Source organism: Megalobrama amblycephala, unplaced genomic scaffold, assembly GCF_018812025.1.
Source record: "Megalobrama amblycephala isolate DHTTF-2021 unplaced genomic scaffold, ASM1881202v1 scaffold253, whole genome shotgun sequence".
NCBI lineage: Eukaryota > Metazoa > Chordata > Actinopteri > Cypriniformes > Xenocyprididae > Megalobrama > Megalobrama amblycephala.
The window spans coordinates 969,114-992,034 of NW_025953340.1; the positions used below are offsets into that span (position 1 = coordinate 969,114).

Below are 22,921 nucleotides of genomic sequence, written 5' to 3' on the forward strand. Positions count from 1 at the left end.
GGAAATATCTATAGAGGGAAATAGATTGATGGATGGCGACAGGGTTAAGACAGTTTTAATACACAGATTCTGTTGTGCTGAAAGATCTACTCAGGTGAGAAGTACAGAAACTTCATGCTGTTTTGAGGCATCTTAATCTTGTGCGATAACAGCCTAACTGGAGTTCACATTGACTTTGCCAATGATATTCTGTAGCTTTAGTCACTCAGTTTGGACAACTATAATAACTGTTCTTACTATATTCACTGCAGAAGATTAAACATCATGGCATTCAGTGCTTTCAAGGAAAAAGATCACTTGAATAATGTGAAGTCTACTGAGCCAAACTGTTAAGTCTCACCAAAATGCAAAATTGCAGGAAAGAAAAACCACAGTTGGTCAAAAAACATCATACAGCTGGACCTCTACCTGAATCTCTTCATGGTTAGGTTTTTTAAGTTCGCGGCCTCGTACATGGAAAGATCAAAGAACAAAGAACCTCTCAGTCCAAGCAAGCCATAGCGAGACCAAAGCAAGTCCAATCTGGGATCAGCACAGCATGATCATCCACCACAGCACTCAGATCCAACAAATCTTCATCTTCACCCAAATTTCAGGATAACTTCTACATTGGGACCAACATCGATCTCTGAAAAGCACCTCTCTAAATGATACAACACAAAACTGATCATCTGACTAGTCATCTGATCAACACCTTCATTCTGGCCGTGTGATTGATATTAGCCTTCTGAACCTTTTCTGGGACACAAACTCCTCTGCTTCTCTTTAAACAGCCACACCGGTTTTAACTTTGCATGTGCAACATCACTGAACATCAGATGTATTATGTCCTTCAGCATTAGTGGTTATCAGTGTGACATTCAACAATTAACCCCCGTCCACATTAACCTGAGTTTACCCAAAACAATTGTGAAGAGCGGACAGAGCTTTTGTCCAGTACTTGTGCAGTTTCACATGCTTTTTCAGGAAGCTTTTTGTATATATTAATATACATTAATATATATGTTTATCTGTCTCTTCAGTGTTTGTCTCTTTCTACCTGTAATATCAGATATGTCATGTGAGGGTGTTTTGACGACAGACAGTGATTCTCCACATAGTTCCACGCTTATGTCACGAGTGCTTTTGAAACTGGTTGTATTAGTTTTCTGAGAAAGTTCTGGTCTAACAGGTTTAAGTTCAGAAAAAAAACTTCCTCCTCCACAGTCCTTTATAAAAACACTGAACTGAAAGGAGTTTCAAAATTACTTCAGTTCAAGTTCAGTGGAGGAACAAGAAAGATCCACATCGTCATTATTCATGGTTAGTAAATACTACTTCAAGTGTTTTGTGTTTGTCAAAAAATTTGGTAACTAAACAGAATTTCATTAAGTTTAGAGACAACATGTTTCAATGTTTATATGGTACACTGTCTGGTGGCTACAGTTTTTATTAGTGCTTTACACATTTCATTATTTCAGTTCATAAGCATGCTATTTGATTTTGATCTTGATTCAATATCGATTCATTTGGATGAATATCATACATGTTAATTTCCTCGAGGAAAAAAATCTCTCAACTAATGCTATAAGCATACAGGGAGCCTGTCAGCTGGTTTTATTATTAAAGGTTAAAATGATCAACTCAACTAAGTAATATGTGGTTTTGATAATAATATTATAATGTTTATAATGATATGAGTAAAAATATAATATAATGCACATATTTAGCAAAATACTCCTCTCTAGCTAACTAACATGCTGGTCATAAAGGCTTTCCTGAGGTAAATGTAATGTTATCTGACATTATTTACAATCTGTAGCCTATCATTGACATCTCTACATTTCTGTAAGTTTTTCTGTATCATTCAACATATTTTCTGATGTTTGTTTAACATGCCGCTTGATCCGTCACGTCACATTTAAGAGGAAATAAACAGTATTTATAATTGGAGATTTGTAATTTTGAAAGCTGAGACTTAATTTCATATCATAGTAACCTGCTCTGTCTTGTCTGTCGGTGTCAGTCTCCTCTTTGCTTCACAAATTTTCACTGTGTGAGAATAGGGGTCAGTTGCGCGAGTCTCACTGAATGCCTGAGAGTTGGCAGCCCTGACTCTAGTGATGAGCGCTTTCAAAGCACTGCTTTGTGAAGCTTTGAATCCTTTGCGAATCATTTGTTTCGAAGCAGTGGTCAGAAGCACGTATCAAACTGCCAAACTCAGATGATTTCAGTAAACAGGGTGGAGGATTTGAGGGTGAAACAGACACAAATGAATCTTGTTGAAACACAATATTTCATAGAATTCTGAATCAACACTTGATTTCTAATAACTCAAAGGTTGGCATGAATGAAATCTGTGTAAAATGTATGGTATTACTAGTATTTTTAGAGCAATCATGTCTAATCTGTTCTCTCTGAAAGTTAAGAGACCACAGATAATGTAACTTATGATGGGGGAGGAGAAAAGCCACCTCTGAAACAAAGATGATACCTAATGATGCTCCTCAAAGAGGTTGGAAAAACACCTCTGTTTAAAAATTCTTGCACCTTTGTGGTGCACTGATATAAAGTCTAATACCCCAGTTAAGAAGCGATAGAAGGTTAAATTAATAAATGATGGTTCGTTCAAATCAGGTCTTATGAAGTGATTATATATGTGGCAATCCTTTAGATCTGTAGCATCTGTAGCAATCCTTTTGATTTTGGCTTGCTTGGAAACTACCTGCTGGTGTACGTCTCCTAAAAAGGACAAAGGGTCTCATTTAAGTTTGATTGAGTAGTTTTTTTAAGAGAAATATCACCACTTTCAATCTGGGATCTTTTTTGGATGTTATTGGCTTGCCACTGAACTCAACTGAACTTTGATTTTGGCCTGCCTTGGATCTGAATAGTACATGGATTATCAGAGCTGTTAGACCTTTGGTTGAAGCTGGAAGGTGAGCATATTTACTGTTAAAACTGTGGACCCTGGGTGTAGCAGTGTGACTGAGTTTGTTCGAGTCTATAGATTTTGCCTCGTCAATTGTTCAGGCTGGAATCCATCTGGCTACCTGATTTATACAACTTTTAACCCATCAGCATATAAGTTGGCATCATGTATCTTTTATATTACTGTTGCTTATTTTCTGCAACCAGGGATCAAATTAATTAAATGGACACAATAAGGAGAGTCAACCCGAGTTATATTTGCTCTACTTAAAACAACTCTTGACTTCTTTTCATTCATTCACAGAGGACTCTTTTTTTCAGTTTACCATTGATGGGGATCATGATGAATCATTTCCTGTTAATCTAAAATTACGATGTATGATAATGCTTTTATTGATGTTATCTGGAAATGTTCAGCCAAATCCTGGGCCTATTGCATCTATGCATTGCTTACCCACTCCCTCAGATTTCAAAAGTAGAACAGGCCTTGGGTTTATGCATTTAAATGTTAGAAGTTTGGTTCCTAAACTGGATATGATTAAGATTTGGGTAAATATGACAAACGTTGATATAATTGTTCTTTCTGAAACCTGGCTTAAGAAATCGATCACTGATGATTTGATTTATATTGATGGCTATAAAGTCTATAGAACTGATCGGGTGGGTAAAGGAGGCGGGGTGGCCATTTATGTTAAATCTAAATTTGTTAGCTCTGTAACTTTATCAGTTACTAGAGCTAAACAGTTTGAGGTTTTGGCCATCAAAGTGGATGTTTCAATAGTCTCTAATATCACTGTGGTTGGCTGTTATAGACCTCCGTTTGGTACAGGGGATGCTTTCAAAGCTTTTTCAGATGTTTTACATGAGTTAAATGACTCTTCTGAGTTCATCCTTATGGGTGATATGAATTGGGACTGGCTCTCTGGGACCTCAGATTGTCTTAAAGAATTGTGTGACTCCTTAAGCCTTATGCAACTTATTAATGTACCAACAAGGCTAAATCCTAAAGCGCAACATAAATCTACTTTACTGGATCTAATCATAACAAATGCTGCTCATAAATTTATTTCAACTGGTATATTGCTTGTGCCTATAATTGCTTGTGTCTGGGATACAAAACGTCCTAAGGTAAAACCCTGTTTTATTTTTTAAAAAGATATTTTAAAAATTGAGGAACAAGCATTTATGCATGATTTATACCATAGGGATCTTAGAAGGGTAACTTTAATACATGAACTGGCATGGGAATACTTTCAATCAATTTTTCAGTTTATTTCTAATAAATATGTTCCTGTTAATAAGTTCAGGATCAGTGGTAGGGATAATCCTTGGTTTTCAGATAGTCTTTCAGAATTAATTAATGTAAGAAATAAATCATGGGCACAAGCTACATTTTCAAACAATCCTGCTGATTGGTCTACATTTAGATCACTAAGGAATAAGTGCACTTGGATGATTAGGAAGTCTAAATCAGAGTTTTATTTAAAGTCAGTTACAGAGAATTTAAATAACCCTTCAAAGTTTTGGAAAATAATTAAATCCACATCAGGGACTCATGTAGCCTCTAGCCTACCTGAATATATTCAGGTTGGGCTAGATAAAATAAATAATAAAGTTGCTATGATTAGCCAGTTAAATAAAGACTTTATACATGCTGGGTCTGTATTTGACAGTTTAAATGTAAATGCAAATACAACTGCACCATGTTCTGGGATTACACCAGCGACTGGTAATCTGGATGTTTTTGTTTTTAAAGCAGTTTCAGTAAATCAAATTGTAAAGCGCTGAAAGGCATTGATAATAAGACATCTGTGGGCCCAGAAAACTTAGACCCTTATCTTTTGAAGGTGGCAGCGGATGTTATTGTTGAGCCAGTTACTCATATATTAAATCTAAGTCTTGTATCAAACTCGTTACCTAAAATTTGGAAAGCTGCTTATGTTCTCCCATTATTTAAAGGTGGTGATCCCTCAGACATGAACAACTATCGTCCCATCTCCAAACTTTCGATTTTGACTACGATTTTTGAATCTCAGGTAAATTCACAGTCGAAACAGTTTTTATTTGATAATAATATTTTATATTCTTATCAATCTGGTTTTAGAACTGGCCATAGTACCATTACTGCTGCTACGGTAGTGTTAAATGATATTATTGGTGCCCTGGATAAAAAAACAACACTGTGCAGCCTTATTTGTGGATCTGTCTAAGGCGTTTGATTCAGTGAATCATGATTTATTGATAAATAAACTTAGCAGTGCTGGTTTGGTCCGGGAACATTGAAATGGTTTAGAAATTATTTGGTAGATCGGACTCAGTGTGTTCATGTGGAGGATCTTAAATCTGATTTTCTTGATATATCTAAGGGGGTCCCCCAGGGTTCCATTTTAGGACCTATTTTGTTTTCTATTTATATAAATGATTTGGGTAAGGACATTCAAGCAAAAAAACACTTTTATGCTGATGATACGATTTTTTATACACTTGCTCCATCTATAACACAGGCGGTGAAAGAGCTTCAGATTGCATTTCAGTCACTGGAAGATGCTCTGGTTGGTTTAAAATTAGTTTTAAATTCACAGAAAAAAAAGTTTATGGTTTTTTCAAAAGCTCAGGCACAAGTACTTGATAATTTTAGTATTTTTGCATCTGATGGTAAAGTTATTGAAAGAGTACCTTTTTATAAGTACTTGGGCATTTGGATTGATGATAAGCTTTTGTTTAATGTACATATTGCTAATTTAATCAGGAAACTCAAACTGAAGCTTGGCTTTTATTATAGAAATAAATCTAATTTTACTTTTAAGACCAAAAAGAAACTTGTAGAAGCTACTTTTCTAACTGTGCTTGATTATGGTGAGATATTATACATGCATGCGGCCTCTTCTATTTTAACATGCCTTGATTCGATATACCATGCTTCACTACGTTTTATTACAAATGCAAAATCCCGTACTTATCATTGCATTTTATATGAGATGGTGGGTTGGATATCATTATCTGTACGTAGAAAACAGCACCGGTACACTTTTATTTATAAAGCAATGTTAGGTAAACTTCCAGCTTATCTCTGTACTCTTCTTTGTCTTTGTTCTGGCAATTACCAGCTACGCTCTTCCAAGTGTTTGCTTTTTAACATACCTCGAGTTTGTACAGAACTGGGGAAAACTGCTTTTTCATATTATGTACCCTGGGCATGGAATAAGTTGCAAAAGGATCTAAAACTAGATAAATTTGTCTATTGGTGAATTTAAATGCATTACAAAGACAGTGGTATTGGAAGCTTGTGATTGTTTTTGTTGAGAGGATGTGTTTAAATATTGTTGTAATGTGTAAACACATTTTGTATTTTAAAATTGTCTTACTGTTTGAGTGTTACCTTGGCCAGGTATCTCTTGTAAAAGACCTTTTAAATCTCAATGAGACTTCCTGGTTAAATAAAGGTAAAATAAATAAAAATAAAATTGCTAGAAACTTGGGATTTCATCATTTCACTCTCTTAAAACTCATTCTTTCCTCACTTCCTTTCTTTCTGCGACTCATGTGAATGTGTTTGTGTTAGATATTAGCTTGTTAGAATAATAAATAAAGTCTCATTTATATTTTTGAAGAGAAGTGCCTTGTGTTATGTGCTTACGAATTTAATGTCTTAAACTGCCGATCTTTGTTACCTTGCTAATAGTGTTTTCTCTATAGTTTGGATATTCATATTCACTACAGAGCTGGGCTGGGTTTCCCGAAACCTTCTTAACTCTATGTCCTTCTTAAATTATACCTTAAGTTGTACCTTAACATTAATATGGGTTTCCCGAAACGTTCTTAGTTAAGTATACCTTCTGTAAGTCATACTTTCGTAAGGATGGTCTGGAGCACTCTTAACTATACCTTATAACTGTTGACAGTCAATACGAATATAATTCTGAAGCTGTAATACACCCAGTGTTCAATTAGGATTATGGCAAAGAATAAAATGCAAAGATTCACTGCTAAATTCAAATGTGCTTTGGTGCTGAGCTAGAGACAGATGCGCTCGCTGAATAGTTGTGATGCATGACAAGCATTGTTTTCAACCACATCAGGTTTATTTTAGATTTCAGACATTTAAATACACAAAAAAGACATTTATAGTTTCTTAAAATTTCATATGCTGATGTCTATGGAAGCTGCAACAATAACCCTTTCAATTATATAATTTCACAAATTGTTTTATTCATATCAGATACACATTGTGTATGCAGGGGCGCAGCACTGAATCTTGGGCCCTATGCAAAAACAGTGTGTGGGGGCCCGTTTACCTTCGAGCACCCCGTGATCCACGCTTTTTATGACATTTTGTTTTTAAATAATAGTGTACAACTATACACATAGCACTCACTGATAGAAAATGGTTTAACTGTATGTCATGTATACAGTATAACACTCATATTTCAGTCAGGACCACTTAAGTCAAAAATTACAAATTTTTTATTGGCATATTTTGCTAAAGTTACATTTGGCGGTATGGCTCTGTTCTAAATTCCCCCTCCTTTTCATGAGCTCCATGAAAGCCAAGACTGGGAACAGCAGCAGCTTCTGGGGACAACCTCCCATTTTTTAACTGGGAGAGCAGCAGAAAATCCCCCTCCCAAACAGACCATACCAGGCAATCCTCCCTGGCTCTTCCTGCTAAATCAAAGAGCCAACTGAGGATCCAGATGTGCATTTCAGGAAGCCAATGCAACAATAATTGTAAAAGAACAAATCAAGCTACGTGAAGCTAGTATGAGAAATGTAGCTAGAGCAAACAATAGAAATAAATATTAAATAAGTATGGCTCCGTTCTAAAATTCCCTGTCCTTTACATGAGCTCCATGATAAGTTAAGACAGGGAACAGCAGCAGCTTCTGGGGACTACCTCCCATTTTATAATCAGGGAGAGCACAAATTCCCCCCCAAACAGACCATACAAGGCTATCCTCCCTGGCTTTTTCTGCCAATCGAAAAGCCAGCAGAGGAACCAAAAGAGCATTTCAGAAAGCTAGTCTTACTGAAATTAAGAGCCAATCGATCTATGCGAAGCTAGCATGAGGAATGTAGCAAAAGGCAATGATCGAAATAGGGTTTTTTTTTGTTTTGTTTTTAATTTTGCATTAACAAGTTAATTTAAAGGACTAGTCGCATGCGTGAGCGCTCTTCCCAAAGCGCACGTGAGAATTTGAAATCGAAAGCAGCCTTCCATCAGTGAATTTCATATTTTATATAAGCCCATGGCATTCCAAACAACATAAATGATGCCTTCGTAGAGCATTTGTACAGAAAATAGCACATCGGCGGACGAGACCGCAAACTGCAAGTGTAAACATGAAGTAAAGCATGCGTTTCTCACAGGTCTCTCATACCCTGTCAATGAATCCTGTGAATGTAATTTGCTTCAGCTTTTCTGAACTTCAAGCTCAACTTTAAAGAAATGAATTGAAAACGCTCACTCTGCTCCTTGCCAGTGGACACGCACCAAGCACACGCAGCGTCATCACGCATCTGCGGTCAAATTTACAGTATTTAAATGTAAATAGACCCAACAGCTATTGAAGCCATAATATTTATTTTTAAGCCATGGACCAAGGAGCAGCACTCATTGCTTTTCTGGCTCGAGTATCGGCCGGAGGTAACGTTCATAAGCAGCTGAAGACCATCGCCCCATGGCCTTCAATGTAGAGACAGGAGTGGAGGAAGCTGCAGTTGTAGCAGCACATAGCACAGTGAGTGAAGGAAGCTCTAGGGAAGCTTGTAGTATTGCAGAGAGGGTGTAGATGGGAGGTAAACCAGGCCCTGGACATGGGCTTTCCCTCCTCCATGGCAAATAATGTGTCGTGCTGACCAGCTTGTGGACGGCTCCTCAGGTAGTCCAACATAGATGACAGAGGATAAAAGCAGAGTTAGATTCAGAGATTAAAGCGACTATTCATTTATTGTTCCTATCAGTTTTAGAGTGCTTTAGAAATATGAGGTGGTGCAAATAATATTGTGAGGTCATGTGACAGATTAATCTGTGAGTGTCGAAAACTCGCCACCTCTGAGAAACCGTGAGGAAAAGCTGATCATTGACATGAGGTTTCTTTTTAAAGCCTGTTAGCAGGAAACAAATAGATGGATTTCTATTATGCTGATGGTAGATGGATCCAGGCAGTGCAGGTGACCATACTTTTGGTTGAAGGCAGTACAGCTATGGAGAAGGTGGCACAGAAGAACTGAAGTGAGACCCAGCAGACACATTTTTTAAAATGTAGATTTGGCTAGACGACTACACATGTAGTGAGCTGCAGAGTGCAAATATGTTGAAGGGTCATATCTAGTCTAGTACAGTTTGGCTGAAGCGGGGGCAGACCAGGCTGATGGCACTGCCTCTAGACACAAGAGGTGGAATTTCTGAAATTCAAACAAAGACAGAGAATCAGCAATTGGTTGTTTAGCATGGAATGTGTGCAGCCTGAAATATGAATTTAACCATGACTGAACCAATAAGGCAACTTCAAATCTTTGTAATCTGGACTGTATACAGTCCCTTATTAATATGAATGGTTGAATAAAGAACAATGTTTCTAGACTTGTGTTTACCCCACAGAATACAGCTATCACAATGGATCAATTACAACAGAGCGGTTGACAAGGTGATAGCAGCATGGATAGCAACTCATTGCAATACACTAGCAAACCACTGACCATTATAACACAAAATCACAACAAACCCTCTATATCCCTATAGTAAATGTGTAGGGTCATTTGGACAGATGATAGTATGTGTCCAACACTCATTCAGCTGAAATCAGCCCGAAACACATGGTTAAATGAAAATATCAGCCCATTGGAAAAGGCGTTGAAAATAGTTGAGCCCTGGTAAATGTCCATACATGAAAAAGCCCATCACCAAACATCTCATGTCCACTATGTTTAGTTGCAGTAATTTTTTACGTAGATGGCTTGATGCTGCTGCATAAACTTCATATGTAGCACTACTGTTATATGCTTGTATTTTACTCCTCTATGCAAAACTGTAAACACCCTCCTTTGTTTGATAATTCGTAGATTAAAAGAAAAGGTTTAGATGTGAATGCCAAGCCCCGTTCTGGAATCCAGAATTTTACCCAAATTTAGTGAGGGTGCTCTAATGCATATCCTATTGAGCAAGAAACAGCTTCTGATACTAATTTTCTATTAGAGGCCTAACATACTATTAGTCTGAGTTAACATTAATGCATTGCTACTTGGCATATCTCTGTCCCTTCAAAATGTTATGTCAATCCATGCATTTTGATACTAAATCCCACGTATATGTAGCGGTCACTTCCAAACCCTGCAGCGTGCAACAGACTGTCAGTCCTCACAGCAGTATGAACACTTTATTTCATGAATTACATATGGCCGCGAGAGCATGCAAAGACCCCTAGCTCAATCTCAGCCCGAGCGGTCTAAGGAAGTGCAGCTGCATCAGTAAGCCGTTAAAATTAGTGAAAATTAGTGAAAACAAGTCAGACTTGTTTTCTCCACCTTATCTAACAAATCACTGCAGCAATTATGTGGTTTGAAAAAGCGTGTGAACAAATCACGTGGTATTCATGTAGTATTGATATTTCTATACATGCAGTGGCACAGCGTGTGATCAAAGTCCATATATCTATAGCTTTGGTGTGATAGTGCTTTGAAAACAGTGTCAGAGCTTTGGAGTCCTGATAGTCCAGCCCAAGCTTTTATGGGGCTCTAAGCAGAATTTTATTTGGGGGCCCCTCGGTTAAAATAACTTAAGATAAACAGTATCTTCTTATATAAAAAATAAATGTAATTGTACAAAATGGACAATATTAAATACTTAATGACATAAAAATAACAGTTCAGATGGACCTGTAGGAAGATAACAATAATAAATGTATTAACATTAAAGGAATAGTTCACCCAAAAATGAAAATTCTCTCATCATTTACTCACTCTCAAGTTGTTTTAAATCTAAATGAATTTGTTCCTTCTGCTGAACACAAAATAAGATATTTTGAAGAATGTGGGTTGCTGGTCACCAACTCTTTTGTTACCCACATTCTTCAAAATATCTTATTTCGTGTTCAACAGAAGAACGAAATGAATACAGGTTTGGAACAATATGAGTGTGGGTAAATAATGACAGAATTGTCATTTTTGGGTGAACTGTCCCTTTAAGGACAAGGGCAGCATGTTTACTATTAGGCGGCTGTTACTTTAAGACCTGCACACATCTAAAATACAGACACGCATCCGATTTTCTCTCAACTGATTACTTTCACTTTAGACATAACCAACTGTGTTTATGTAAACCTTGTGTGTATTTGACAGTATTAGTGCAATCAGACGTGAAAGATAAAGTCCGCTATTCGGGCGCTGTAGTGTGTGCGCGCATGCTTCCGGTGTATGCGCTCAGAAAAAGCGCATATCAGAATGAAATGAATTAAATGTTTAACTGGCAAGGCTTTGAAGCACATGCAAATAATGAACTTTTGTTATTGTGCAGAGTCCCAGAGTTAATTTGCTCTTGGGGGCCCCCTGGTGGCGGCGGGGCCCTAAGCAGCTGCTTAGTTTTCTTATAGGGAGGGCCGGCTCTGCGTTTGAGCAGTAAAGGCTGATTTATACTTCTGCGTCGGACCTACGCCAGAGCCTCTGCACCGTAGGCTATGCGTCTGTTTTCATTTATACTTCTGGGTCGTTGTCCGCATCAACACTCGGCGTACACTCGACGCAGAAGTATAAATCAGCCTTAAGTGACTGTGACTGATATAGTGAACACCTGATGACCAACGTTTGCCAAAATGATATGATTACAGCATCACTGTGCTCTTGCTTCGTTGAGAATACCTGGAACTGCTACACTCAGTAAGTTGAAATAATATTAGGTGACAGCAGTGAAGCCTACCAATACGCTGACGAATATGTCATTATCATAAATCGCTATTCATCTCATAGTTATGAAATTGTATATGCCCAGATACAATCGCCTAAATGCAGCTGCTCGCGTACTCCTATGTAAATAGGTGAATACATTGTTTGCATTTAATCATAAGATGCAAATAGTAAGCAAACACAGCATCTGCTTAACCGCAAAATCTGCTAGCGATCTATTGCTGGTGATATTCGCTAACATGCAGTCTGAATCTATTATACATTCTGCTGTACAAAATCTATGATTTCTGTAGCTTCGTTTGAGATGCGAATACAAAGTGAAAAGCCTCCTTTAATAGAGTTCAGCAAAACTCGTTTCTGAATAAAAGCAAATCTCATATTGGCTAGCTTCTTATATGCTTAGTAAATCACTCTTGAGTATTAAAACAGACTGTTCACTGACACGTGAATTAAACCTCATATTGTTATTTCATAATGACCTGATAAAGCAGACCACACGAAAATGATAGTGACATAGCATACAAAGACCGTTTCACTTATCTTAATTTATTGCAAGCAGCGTGCAGTGAAAGCAGCCAAGCAAGCAGAGAGACGGAAGCTGCGTTTAAGTAATGCGCCTTATTTTAGAGTTGACAATGGAGTCCATAGAAATCAGATCAGCTGATATGGGTGGGGTTAGAATTTGCGAATCAGCTGACAGCAGAGCTTGACTACGAGGCCTGCCTGAACTAACGCAGATTGCTTGATTTGTGTATGAATTGTGCTATACTTAAATGGAGCACTCCAGTATCCCCTTAAACATAAAAATGACAGATTAACAATATTTAATTGGAATTGTCATATTAACAGACATTGTGCTTTGTATTCCAAAACATTATGATCTTTCCAAACTAATTAACAGTGTAGGAAAATCCAGCCAAGAAAGAGTTAAATTAGTGCAGTTGTGACGAGGTGTAAAAAAGCTCTATGTTAACCAAAAGGGGGAAAAGACAAGAGATGAAAAGGGGTAGCAATAGGTGACTCAAGTTTATTAACAAAGAACATTGCCTTACACAATTTGTGACGAGCAGCACTCACTATACACAGCCACACCAAACAACACCACGTTAGCCCAGAGGGGTACAGCTGCAAAATAACAAGCAAAATAAGCTATCAGTGGGACAAGCGAAGTAATCTTGTTTTCGGTTTAAAATAAGATTATTTTGTTTACCCCACTGGCAGATTATTTTGCTTGTTTTAAGAAAAAACTCACTTAAGACAATAATTTTAACTTTTCTAGAAAATGCTTTTTAATTTAAGAATGTTTAGATATTTTAAATAGAAACAAGACAAAAACTCTCAAGTAAGGAAAGCATTTTTTGCAATGCAGATAAAAGCAGAAGTTAGTGAAAACCAGGGAACAGTCCAACAATGTTTATGTTTGATGATTTTATATCCATAAAAGTTGGAAAAACACAGGAGAAAATGATCCAAGATGATCCAGGAACACAACTAGGTAAGGTTGAGACCAGACAGTGAGTGAACGGGTGGAGTGCAGTATATATGGGGCTGGAGCTGATTGCTGACAGGTGGAGGGAATCAGTAGTCGGGTGACTGGGATCTGAGTTGACTCCCTGACAGTACCCCCTCCTCCAGGGGCAGCTCCTGATGCCCTTCTACGGCGATGGGGGCGGCCATGACCTCTGGGTGTGTGACCGTCTGGGTGGCTCTGGTGAAATTCAGTCAGGAGTGTAGGGTCCAATGCATCATCATGTTATATCCCTCCCAGTCCACAAGATATCCACCAGATCCAAAAGGCCGCCCCGTCGCTGAAAATTCAAGATCTCCTGCACTCGATAGATCTGAGGCTCTTCAATGACCTCAGGAGGAGGAGGTCCTGGCGACTCGTCCGGTTCTGTGGAGGAGGGAGACACAGGTTTAAGGAGGGAAACATGGAATGAGGGGTGAATTCGGTACCTTGCAGGGAGTTGAAGACGGTAGGTGAAAATTCATTCATCTGCCTCTCAAAGGTAAATGGACCTATATAGCGGGGACTCAGCTTCCGGCATGGCTGGCGGAGGCGTAGATCCCGGGTCAATAGCCAGACCTTATCTCCAGGATGGTATACAGGGGTAGGAGATCGATGGGCATCTGCGAACATTTTATGCCTGTTCAAAGATATATACCTGATATCACATACCTGGAATTTGGTGTTTCTGCAATGGAGGAGGGAAAGAAGAAGAAGAAGAAAAAAACTTTCCTGCTTCCAGTCAGTGATCTCAGTATCATATTCATGCAGTCCAATATGGACCAATATAATTTTCAAATCTGTGAGATAAAAGAAAAAACCCTCTGTGAGCTATATATCAGCTATTGTAAAATTAATATAATGTCCACTCTTAACAGAAAACATGATTTTTGAGATCTTATGCATGCACATATTATCGCACATCATGTGAAGAAAATTTTGTATAGGCCTATATTTTAAATGACAGTATCAGTCAAAAGATTGGACACGTTATTATTTAAAATGTTTTTGAAAGAAGTCTCAAGCTCATCAAGCTATATGATCAAAAATACCAAAAAAAACCAAAAAAACAGCAATACTTTGAAATATTATTACAATTTAAAATAAAGGTTTTCTATTTTAATTTACTTTAAAATATAATGCATTTCTGTGATGCAAAGCGTCTAAAAATTAATGTTATCTCTATGGCATTTCATATATTTTTTATATTATAGAGCCTAAATGTTAATGTGCAGTGAAATACATTGCTAACACATTTTATTTCAGTATTTATTGCGTATTTCAGACAATTTCACTCATCTCAGTATAGCAATATAGTTGGGAATAGCCATGGCTGACATCACTCTCTTTTCAAACAGATTACATAAACAGAGAATATTAGTTTTCGATTTGACTTACATGATTTAAAACCTGACATTTCAACGTTTCTTTAGACAAATGTCTCATTTTTGTGTGATTAGTATTCACTAATTAGTATTCACATTTTTCACACTCCCATTCTGTCAAGCTTATTTTACTTTTTTCGGTTGTGGACAGAGCCTTTCACTCTCCCGCTCGGAATAGCTGCGCACTGCATCTTCTTTTTGTTTGACAGGCGTCAGCGTTAAGGTGCAATACTGCCACCTGAGAGCTCAACCAGGTACTGGCGCTGGAGTATTTACATATCATAAGCGTCCTATTCATTTTAAATATTGTGGTTTTCGCCAAAACCGGTATATTGTCACACCATAAATTAACACGATGTCGATATTTCATGCTTTGAATATCACGATTATCGTCAATACCGTTATATTGGGTGTAGGCGGTTTGTTTTGCTCTTGTCCACCAGCACAAATGTAAAATATGTTCGCATGAGATCGCATTACAGCGGAGAATTCAAATGTCACAAAAGTGCTGTTCATTCAACTCTGCGTTTGGACACGCAAGTCGTGTGTATGTTTTCCTCAGCATAGCAGCACATGAGTGTTGTTTGTATTTTGGTCTGAACTGGAGTTTGAATATGAACACATGAAAAATACGATTGTTACGACATTCACACGGAGCGTGCATATGATTGGTTTCAGCGCAGAGCTCCATGATGAGTTTAACAACACTCGCCACGTGGATCATAGATCTTACTACAGAATAATGTATCTGTGTTGAAAGTTTTTATAGACATATTTTACATATTCTCCTGCACCAAACATGAACCACATGAACGGTGTATGCACACATATTTCATCAAGTCTTCTTCAAATGGACACTGATACAGTGGTGTCTGAACGCGATGATATTATGCTGATACACAAAAGACTCATTTAGATTAAAAATTCAAAGAAGAATGGACAAAAAAGTTACTGTCTTTATTATTTCTGTCGTTCATCACGAGACTGTAGTGCTTGTAAACTTAATGAAAATATTATTAGCCCTTTTAAATATTCTTGCGTGTTTCTCCCTTGTGCTTGGGAGTCTGTTGTCATTTTCTCCATGCTCAAATATTCATTATTCTGTATAATGAGTGTGTTGTAGGTCTGTGTTTCATTGGTTGTTCTCTCCTCTCTTCCCCTCTACACTCCCACTTTTCCAGAGCTTTACACATTTTTTCATGAATTTCATGTTTGATGACACTTTAAGTCAATTCTTAGCAGTGTTCTTGTGAGGAATTCTCAGAGGCTTGATAAATACAGGCCCATATCACAGATTTCCTAATCCAAAAAAAGCATTTGAATACTTCGGTCCACATGTTAAGAGTGAAACTACTTCTGGGCCCGTATGTACGAAGCCACTCTGAATAAAATTTTAGTCTTAAGTGTGTCAAAATTCTAAGAATGATGTAATTTTACTCTTATTCCTAGACTTAAGAATAAGTGTGATTCATAAAGGTTCCTAAGTGTCAAAACTAGGTCTCAGCTCCTAAATTAATTAAGAGTGATGGAGAGGTGTCTTAACCTAGTTAAGAGTAACAAGATGGCAGCAGAGAAGAGGAGGTACACACTTTCCAATAAAGATATGCTGTATTGGAGTTATATGATGACACAGATTTGATAAAATGATTTAAACTTGATTGAAAAATTAATTTTGTAACTAACCCAATAAGAAATGTAATAACTTTAAATATATGTACTAAATATTACTTAAAAATAATTAATACATTTTAATACATTTAATGACACCAAAAAGTCAAGCTCACATCAAGCTCACATCAGCTGACTCGCAGGTGACTCACATCTACCTATAGGATACAACGCCATATATAAGCTCCGCAGTATCAGTGTTAATTTTGGCAGCCATTTTTTATTTAGTCTGACGGTGTGTTCCAAACGGGATATATCGCCCTCCGAAGGGCACTTCGGAGTGAAAATAATCATGGCCGCCATATTGAAGGGTCGTTCCAAACCGATATGCTGAAAACTGGCCACTTCAAAGGGCCCTTCGGAATGAAGGATTTCGAAGGGTACAACTGATGAACACTTCGGGCCCCCATGATCCTTTGCACAAGGAAGCTGTTTGACGTCACAGAATGGGTACAGGTGGCTCGGAGTTCGATTTTACCTATAAATGTATGTATAGTATTTTTCTATACTGCTGTAATATTTATACGATTATATTTGGTACATTATTATGGTCAAAACGACATTGTACTTCAACAAAAATACTTTACAGCTCTCTTTTTCAGTCCATTCAAATGTTACATACATAGACACAATATAAATGGTGCGATAAACCTAAAATAAATAAATAAACTAACGTTAAACAAAGGGCGCAGCTTGCACAATCTACTCCTCTTTGATTGTCTCGTTAAGATGACGCTGAAGTGCGTTCCAAAATAAGTTTTTTTTTACCCTTACACCCTTCATCCCTTCGAAGCTCTCACTCCGGAGGGTAAACCCTTTGAAGGGATTAGGGCATAGGGATGAGCCCTTCCGAATGGAACGCAGGGTTAGTCTTCATCTTCAGACGAAAATGCTCCCTTAATCTTAGTCACATTTTAGTCATTTTAGTCTTTCATATTTTAGTCTAGTTTTAGTCGACGAAAAGTTATCAAATTTTTGTCAAGTCTTAGTCAATACTTTTAGTCAAACTACAGTTACCAACATTAATTTTGATTAGCTATTTTATATGCAGTCTTTAGACAAAATAGTCATAATTTTTCTTTTTAGACCAATTCATTCAAGCTTATGAAAAATTTGAATCAAGGTAACAGGCTGTATTGACATTGCACTGATAGCAGTAGCACTTGTGCAACTGTACATATTTCAGTGGTTCTCAAACTTTCTAGAGTGTTGTACCCCCTGAGGGATTAAATATCTTCTGTGTACCCTCTCTTTTCCACTTAGACTGCAGTTACACATTTCCATTAAGGGACAATAACCTTCTTAAATCGTTTTTTCCAGTGCATTTTTTACCTTTATAAATACCTTTGTAAAATAAATAATGCCTTAAATATATATTTAAAAAAAAAAAAATGCAATAAATACAATGATGATTCAGAGGTTGAGGACGGCCATTTTGAGTTGTAGCTTTAGTTCACAACTCTTAAGTCAGTACTTTAAGAATCATTCTTAGACTTTACTGAAAGTTGCTTTTAGCGTCTATATAAGAGTCCCCTACTTTTAGAAAAGTCCTACTTTTTACTAAGAATTTTTTAACACTTAAGTCAAAACTTAAGACTATTCTTAAGAGCATTTCTGAGAGGTTTTATACATACGGGTCCTGATATTTTTCTTTTTATCCTGCAGCTGTGAATTGGTGAAGGACGATGGCGTCTGTTGAAGAGCTGCTTGAGGAATCACTGAATGAACTGGAAAAAGCTAAACTAAAGAAGTTTCAGTGGCACTTAAAGAAACATGGGTGTATATCAAATTCTGATATGGAGAATGCAGATATCTTAGACACAGTGGATAAGATGGTAGCATGTTTTGCACCAGAAGAAGCTGTGAAGATCACGATGGAGATCCTGAGGAAGATGAACCAGAATAATCTGGCTAAGCAACTGGAGAACAAATTCAAGCAAGGTAATGTTTAATTCACAGTGACTGTAATGTGATTGACTGTAATGTGATTGACTGAAAATATAACAGCAAGCAGCAATTACTGGGCCAGATCTTATACAAGTACATTTAAGATGTGCATGTAAACACTATTGCAGTAAAAGTGTGATTTATTTAAATAAAGTAGAAGAATGAATTTATGAAAAGCATGATAACTTAGTCTTTGCTGTTTTTTCTCCCTCTTTCTTAAAGGCTCAGCTGCAGATGACAGTCAAGCTACTCCCCATGATTACACAGAGACCAGCTGCAGACTGAAGAACAAATTAAAACAGGACTACGAGAAGATATTGGTTGGTAATTCACAGACGGGTCATCAGAAACACCTAAATGATATTTACACTGATTTATATGTAGTCGATAATGAGACTGGAGGAAGAGTGAATGACCATGAGGTGATACAGATCGAAACAAATCACAACCAACTGACTGCCAAGGAGATGCAAATCAATTGTAATGACATGTTTAAATTCCAGTGTGACACGGGTCGACGAAACAGAAAAGTGCTGACAATGGGGATAGCAGGAGTTGGGAAAACTGTCTCTGTCAATAAATTCATCTTTGACTGGGCTGAAGGAACAGAAAATCAGGATATAGCCTTCATTTTACCTCTGCCATTCCGTGAGCTAAATTTGATCAGAAACAAGTGCAGTCTCATGGGACTGCTTAATAAATGCTTATTTAGTGGTACTGAAGAATTGCCCTCTCTTCCTCAAGGAGATGGTAAAATCATGTTTATTTTTGATGGGCTGGATGAATGTCGATTCTCTTTGAGATTTAAAGAGCCTGATAGAATTACAGATGTTCACAAAATAACAACAGTGAGTAAGATAGTTACAAGCTTAATCAAGAAACATCTGGTTCCCTCTGCTCTCATCTGGATCACATCCAGACCAGCAGCAGCCAGTCTGATACCCCGTCACTTCATTGATCAAGTGACAGAGGTGCGAGGATTTAACGATGAGCAGAAAGAGCAATACTTCATCAAAAACAGCAGTTCTGAGGTTTCTGAAAACATTATCCGTCACATCAAGAAATCCAGGAGTCTGTACATCATGTGCCATATCCCTGTCTTCTGCTGGATCTCTCTCACTGTTCTTCAGCCTCTACTGGCTCAAGAGAGCAATGACAAAACTCCCACAACTCTCACAGGGATGTACACAAACTTCTTAATTTCTCAGCAGCAACAGATGGAAGAAAAATACTGTGATGATCCTGAACCTAAAGCCAATGCCAGGTCTTTTGATCAGATTATTCTGAAGCTTGGGAAACTAGCCTTTCAACAGCTGAAGAAAGGAAACCTGATTTTCTACAAAGAAGATCTTGAGGAATGTGGACTAGATGTCAGCGATGGATCTGTGTACTCTGGGTTATGCACTCGACTGTTTCAGGAGGAAAAAGCTGTTTCAGCAAGAAATGTTTACAGCTTTGTACATCTCAGCGTACAGGAATTCCTTGCTGGTCTGTATGTGTTTTTGATTAACAGAGACAACAAAGAAAACCCATTTCTTCAATCATGGACAGAAAAATTTGCATGGAAATTCTCCAAAAAGCCACTGTTTAAACTTCACAGGGCTGCAGTCAAGAAGGCTTTAGAAAGCAAGAACGGACACCTGGATCTTTTCCTTCGGTTCCTCCTGGGTCTTTCATTGGAGTCCAATCAGAGTGTCTTGAAGGAACTACTGCCAAAACTGGAACTCAAAACAGAGAATGTTAAAGACACTGTTGACTATATCAAAAAGAAGATAGAGAAGGAGAAATCAGTAGAGAGGACCATCAATCTCTTCTACTGTCTGAGTGAACTGAAAGATGACTTTCTGGAGGAAATCCAGAAGAATCTGAGCTCAGGAAAGCTTTCAGCACAGAATCTCTCCTCTGCTCAGTGGTCTGGTCTGGTGTTTGTGCTCCTCATGTCAGAAGAGACTCAAGAGAAGTTTGAACTGCAGAAATACAGAAGATCTGATGAAGCATTGATAAAACTTCTGCCAGTGATCAAAAACACCAGAAGAGCACTGTGAGGATCTTATTTGCATTAATTTATATACACTTTTATTTTTTTGTAAATGGGCCTTTATTTTACATGGGTGGCATGTTGGACTAGACTGTTCAGAAATCAATAATTGTAATGTGTGTGGTAATGTAAATACTGGTTTTTATGAGGAGATTTTTTTTTTTTTTTTTTTTTGCTTTGCTTATGTAACGTGTATAAATACTGAAATGGTAGATTGAAATAATGGACCAATATCAGAAGAACTAAATTCAGCTCAGGGAGGAAAATGGTGCGTTCAGTGAGACAGAAACAAGATTGCAGTACCCTATGGTGAAGTATATTACAATGAAATAAGTTGACAACATTTACAATATTTACATATACACATAGATAGTATTGAGTTCAAAATTATTAATGAGCAATTCACGTGTTCTCAGAGTTTATACATTGATTCGAGGATTCAAGTGCTGCAACTGTACATATACCACTCACACAATAAGCAAAGTCCGACAATCCAGAGAATTTCAGGAAAAATCAGTCCATAAAGCAATATGAATGTGCTTGAAAGTATGTAATAAAGATGTGTGAGTGTGTATAGGTGTATAATGGTGTGCGAGGGTGTGTGAGGGAAGCAGTTGCAGTGCCTCCTACCACACCGGCAGATGCTTGCACTCTCAGTCTTTGGTTCAGGGTCTAGTAGCTCGCCATCGATACAAGAAACCTGGCCTGTAAGCAGGACCAAGCAATAAATAACACTTTACATAAATCGTATAATCATACAATATCATAATGTCATCATATTATCATCATATTCCATCATTATCATGTACATGATTCAAATTTATCCTGCATATAGCAATATAATTCAACAATCTACAAGAGTACTCTATAATTAACATGTAAATAGTTTCAAACTTCATCTCAATATTAAATAGTAAACCATTTCATAATCAGAAACATCAATATTGCTATAAATGTCAATAGTAGTGCATTGTTCATATAAAATCGATATAATTAAGCACATAATATATATAATCTGAATCAATACAATAACAACCACAGTCAGCACCAGTGCCAGCACCTGCTAACAGATTCATATGCCATACACAAAAGCGCTAGCTTTAGCACCGTATGATACAAACAATGACACTCACCAGTTCTTGTATCATTAAATCACTCAACACGGCACAGTCTCAACCGAACTGGAGGCATCTAAAAAGGTTGGCAGGCATAACAGTTCAAAACCGGCAGTCTAATGAGTCAATATAAAACATTTACAGGGTTAAACGCCTACCTGCAGCAGCACAACACATCGACTCCCACACACACACACACAAAACAATAGCGTGGCGCCACATTTAAAGGGAAATGACGTGGACTCTGTCAAATCTCGTGATACTTGCATGAATCTCGCAATAGCGTGAACAGTGGGGAGTCGTGAGAAGAGAAAGTAAAAGCAGGAAAAACCAGGGTTACACTTACATCACTACAGTCCAATGTTTTTTAAGCTCTAGATTATAAATGCTACCAAATAAACATTACTGTTGCCATTTGTTTGTTCTTTACACAGGCTACAGTGTTGTAATCTCACTGCTCAGTCCTGTGAAAGTTTATCTTCAGCTCTACAATCCTCAAACTCTGTCCTGAGAGAGCTGGACCTGAGTAACAATGATATGCAGGATTCTGGAGTGAAGCTTCTTTCTGACGGACTGAAGAATCCAAACTGTCAGCTGGAGATATTGAGGTAAATGGTTTTAAAATAATTAACTATGCTATAATCAGAGACGGACCTAACCAATAAGTGAAGTGGCTGCTTTGGGCCTCAGGGAATCAGGGGGCCCATCTGATGTGGTGAAACATATTTAGCAAATGCTCCAGGGTGGATTTATGTTTGCACCTGAAAACTGTCAAAGTCAACATACCTGTTGATTTCTTGAACACAATGACTTATCAGAGGCATTTAGGTTAGATAGAATTAGGCATGGGCCGTTTAACAGTTTCAAGGTATACCACGGTTTGAAAACGTCACGGTTTCAAAACCACTAAATTTTTCTGTGATACCGTTCCTGTGGTGTCTGCTGTTTTTGTATGTCATGTCAAAGACGCAAAGTGCAGGAATCCTCCAGGCTGTGTGCAGCATAGTGAGTAACACAACCCCTCCCCCTCCGTTGGTGTGAGCAGTCAGACAGACAGTCACCTGTTTGTGTGTGTGTGTAGGATGGCAGAAGGAGGCCATTTTTCCCCTATTGAAAAAGATGAAGTGAAGTGGCTGGTAAATGTCTGATGATTGAAATCGCAAAATGGCCTGAACAAATACTTAATAAACTGCAAAATGTTACATTTTCTAATACCTTTATTTAATTCACGGATTGTTTCTGCTCTGATAGAGCTGCGCGAGCTCGCAGTGCCATTTGCGGGACACTTAGCATGATCGCCAGTGTTCAAAGCGTAAAAATCAGAACTAAAACGTTTATTTACCAGTTTCCTGGTAACTTTTTATGAATTTTGACAATGCATGGATGTGAGAATGTGATATGTCTTAGTGCGATCATCAAATCGCAATGGTTGTGATGTAATTATAGAAATATA

At 37.6% G+C, this 22,921-nt stretch overlaps 1 protein-coding gene and 1 long non-coding RNA gene across 2 annotated transcripts; one reads left to right on the top strand and one right to left on the bottom strand.

Moving 5' to 3' along the window:
* Window positions 1-1,167: 1,167 nt before the first annotated feature.
* On the top strand, window positions 1,168-22,619 carry LOC125261039 (protein NLRC3-like). Its single transcript, XM_048179580.1, has 4 exons — window positions 1,168-1,302; window positions 18,034-18,309; window positions 18,538-20,356; window positions 21,903-22,619. Exons 2-4 carry the CDS (start codon window positions 18,054-18,056, stop codon window positions 22,078-22,080), a joined length of 2,253 nt encoding a protein of 750 aa, XP_048035537.1. The 5' UTR covers window positions 1,168-1,302; window positions 18,034-18,053; the 3' UTR covers window positions 22,081-22,619.
* LOC125261043 lies at window positions 20,145-21,928 on the bottom strand. Its single transcript, XR_007183199.1, has 4 exons — window positions 21,627-21,928; window positions 21,487-21,544; window positions 20,825-21,058; window positions 20,145-20,282 (listed from the first exon to the last, which is right to left on the bottom strand). It is a non-coding gene; the product is annotated as an uncharacterized LOC125261043 (long non-coding RNA).
* Window positions 22,620-22,921: the final 302 nt, after the last annotated feature.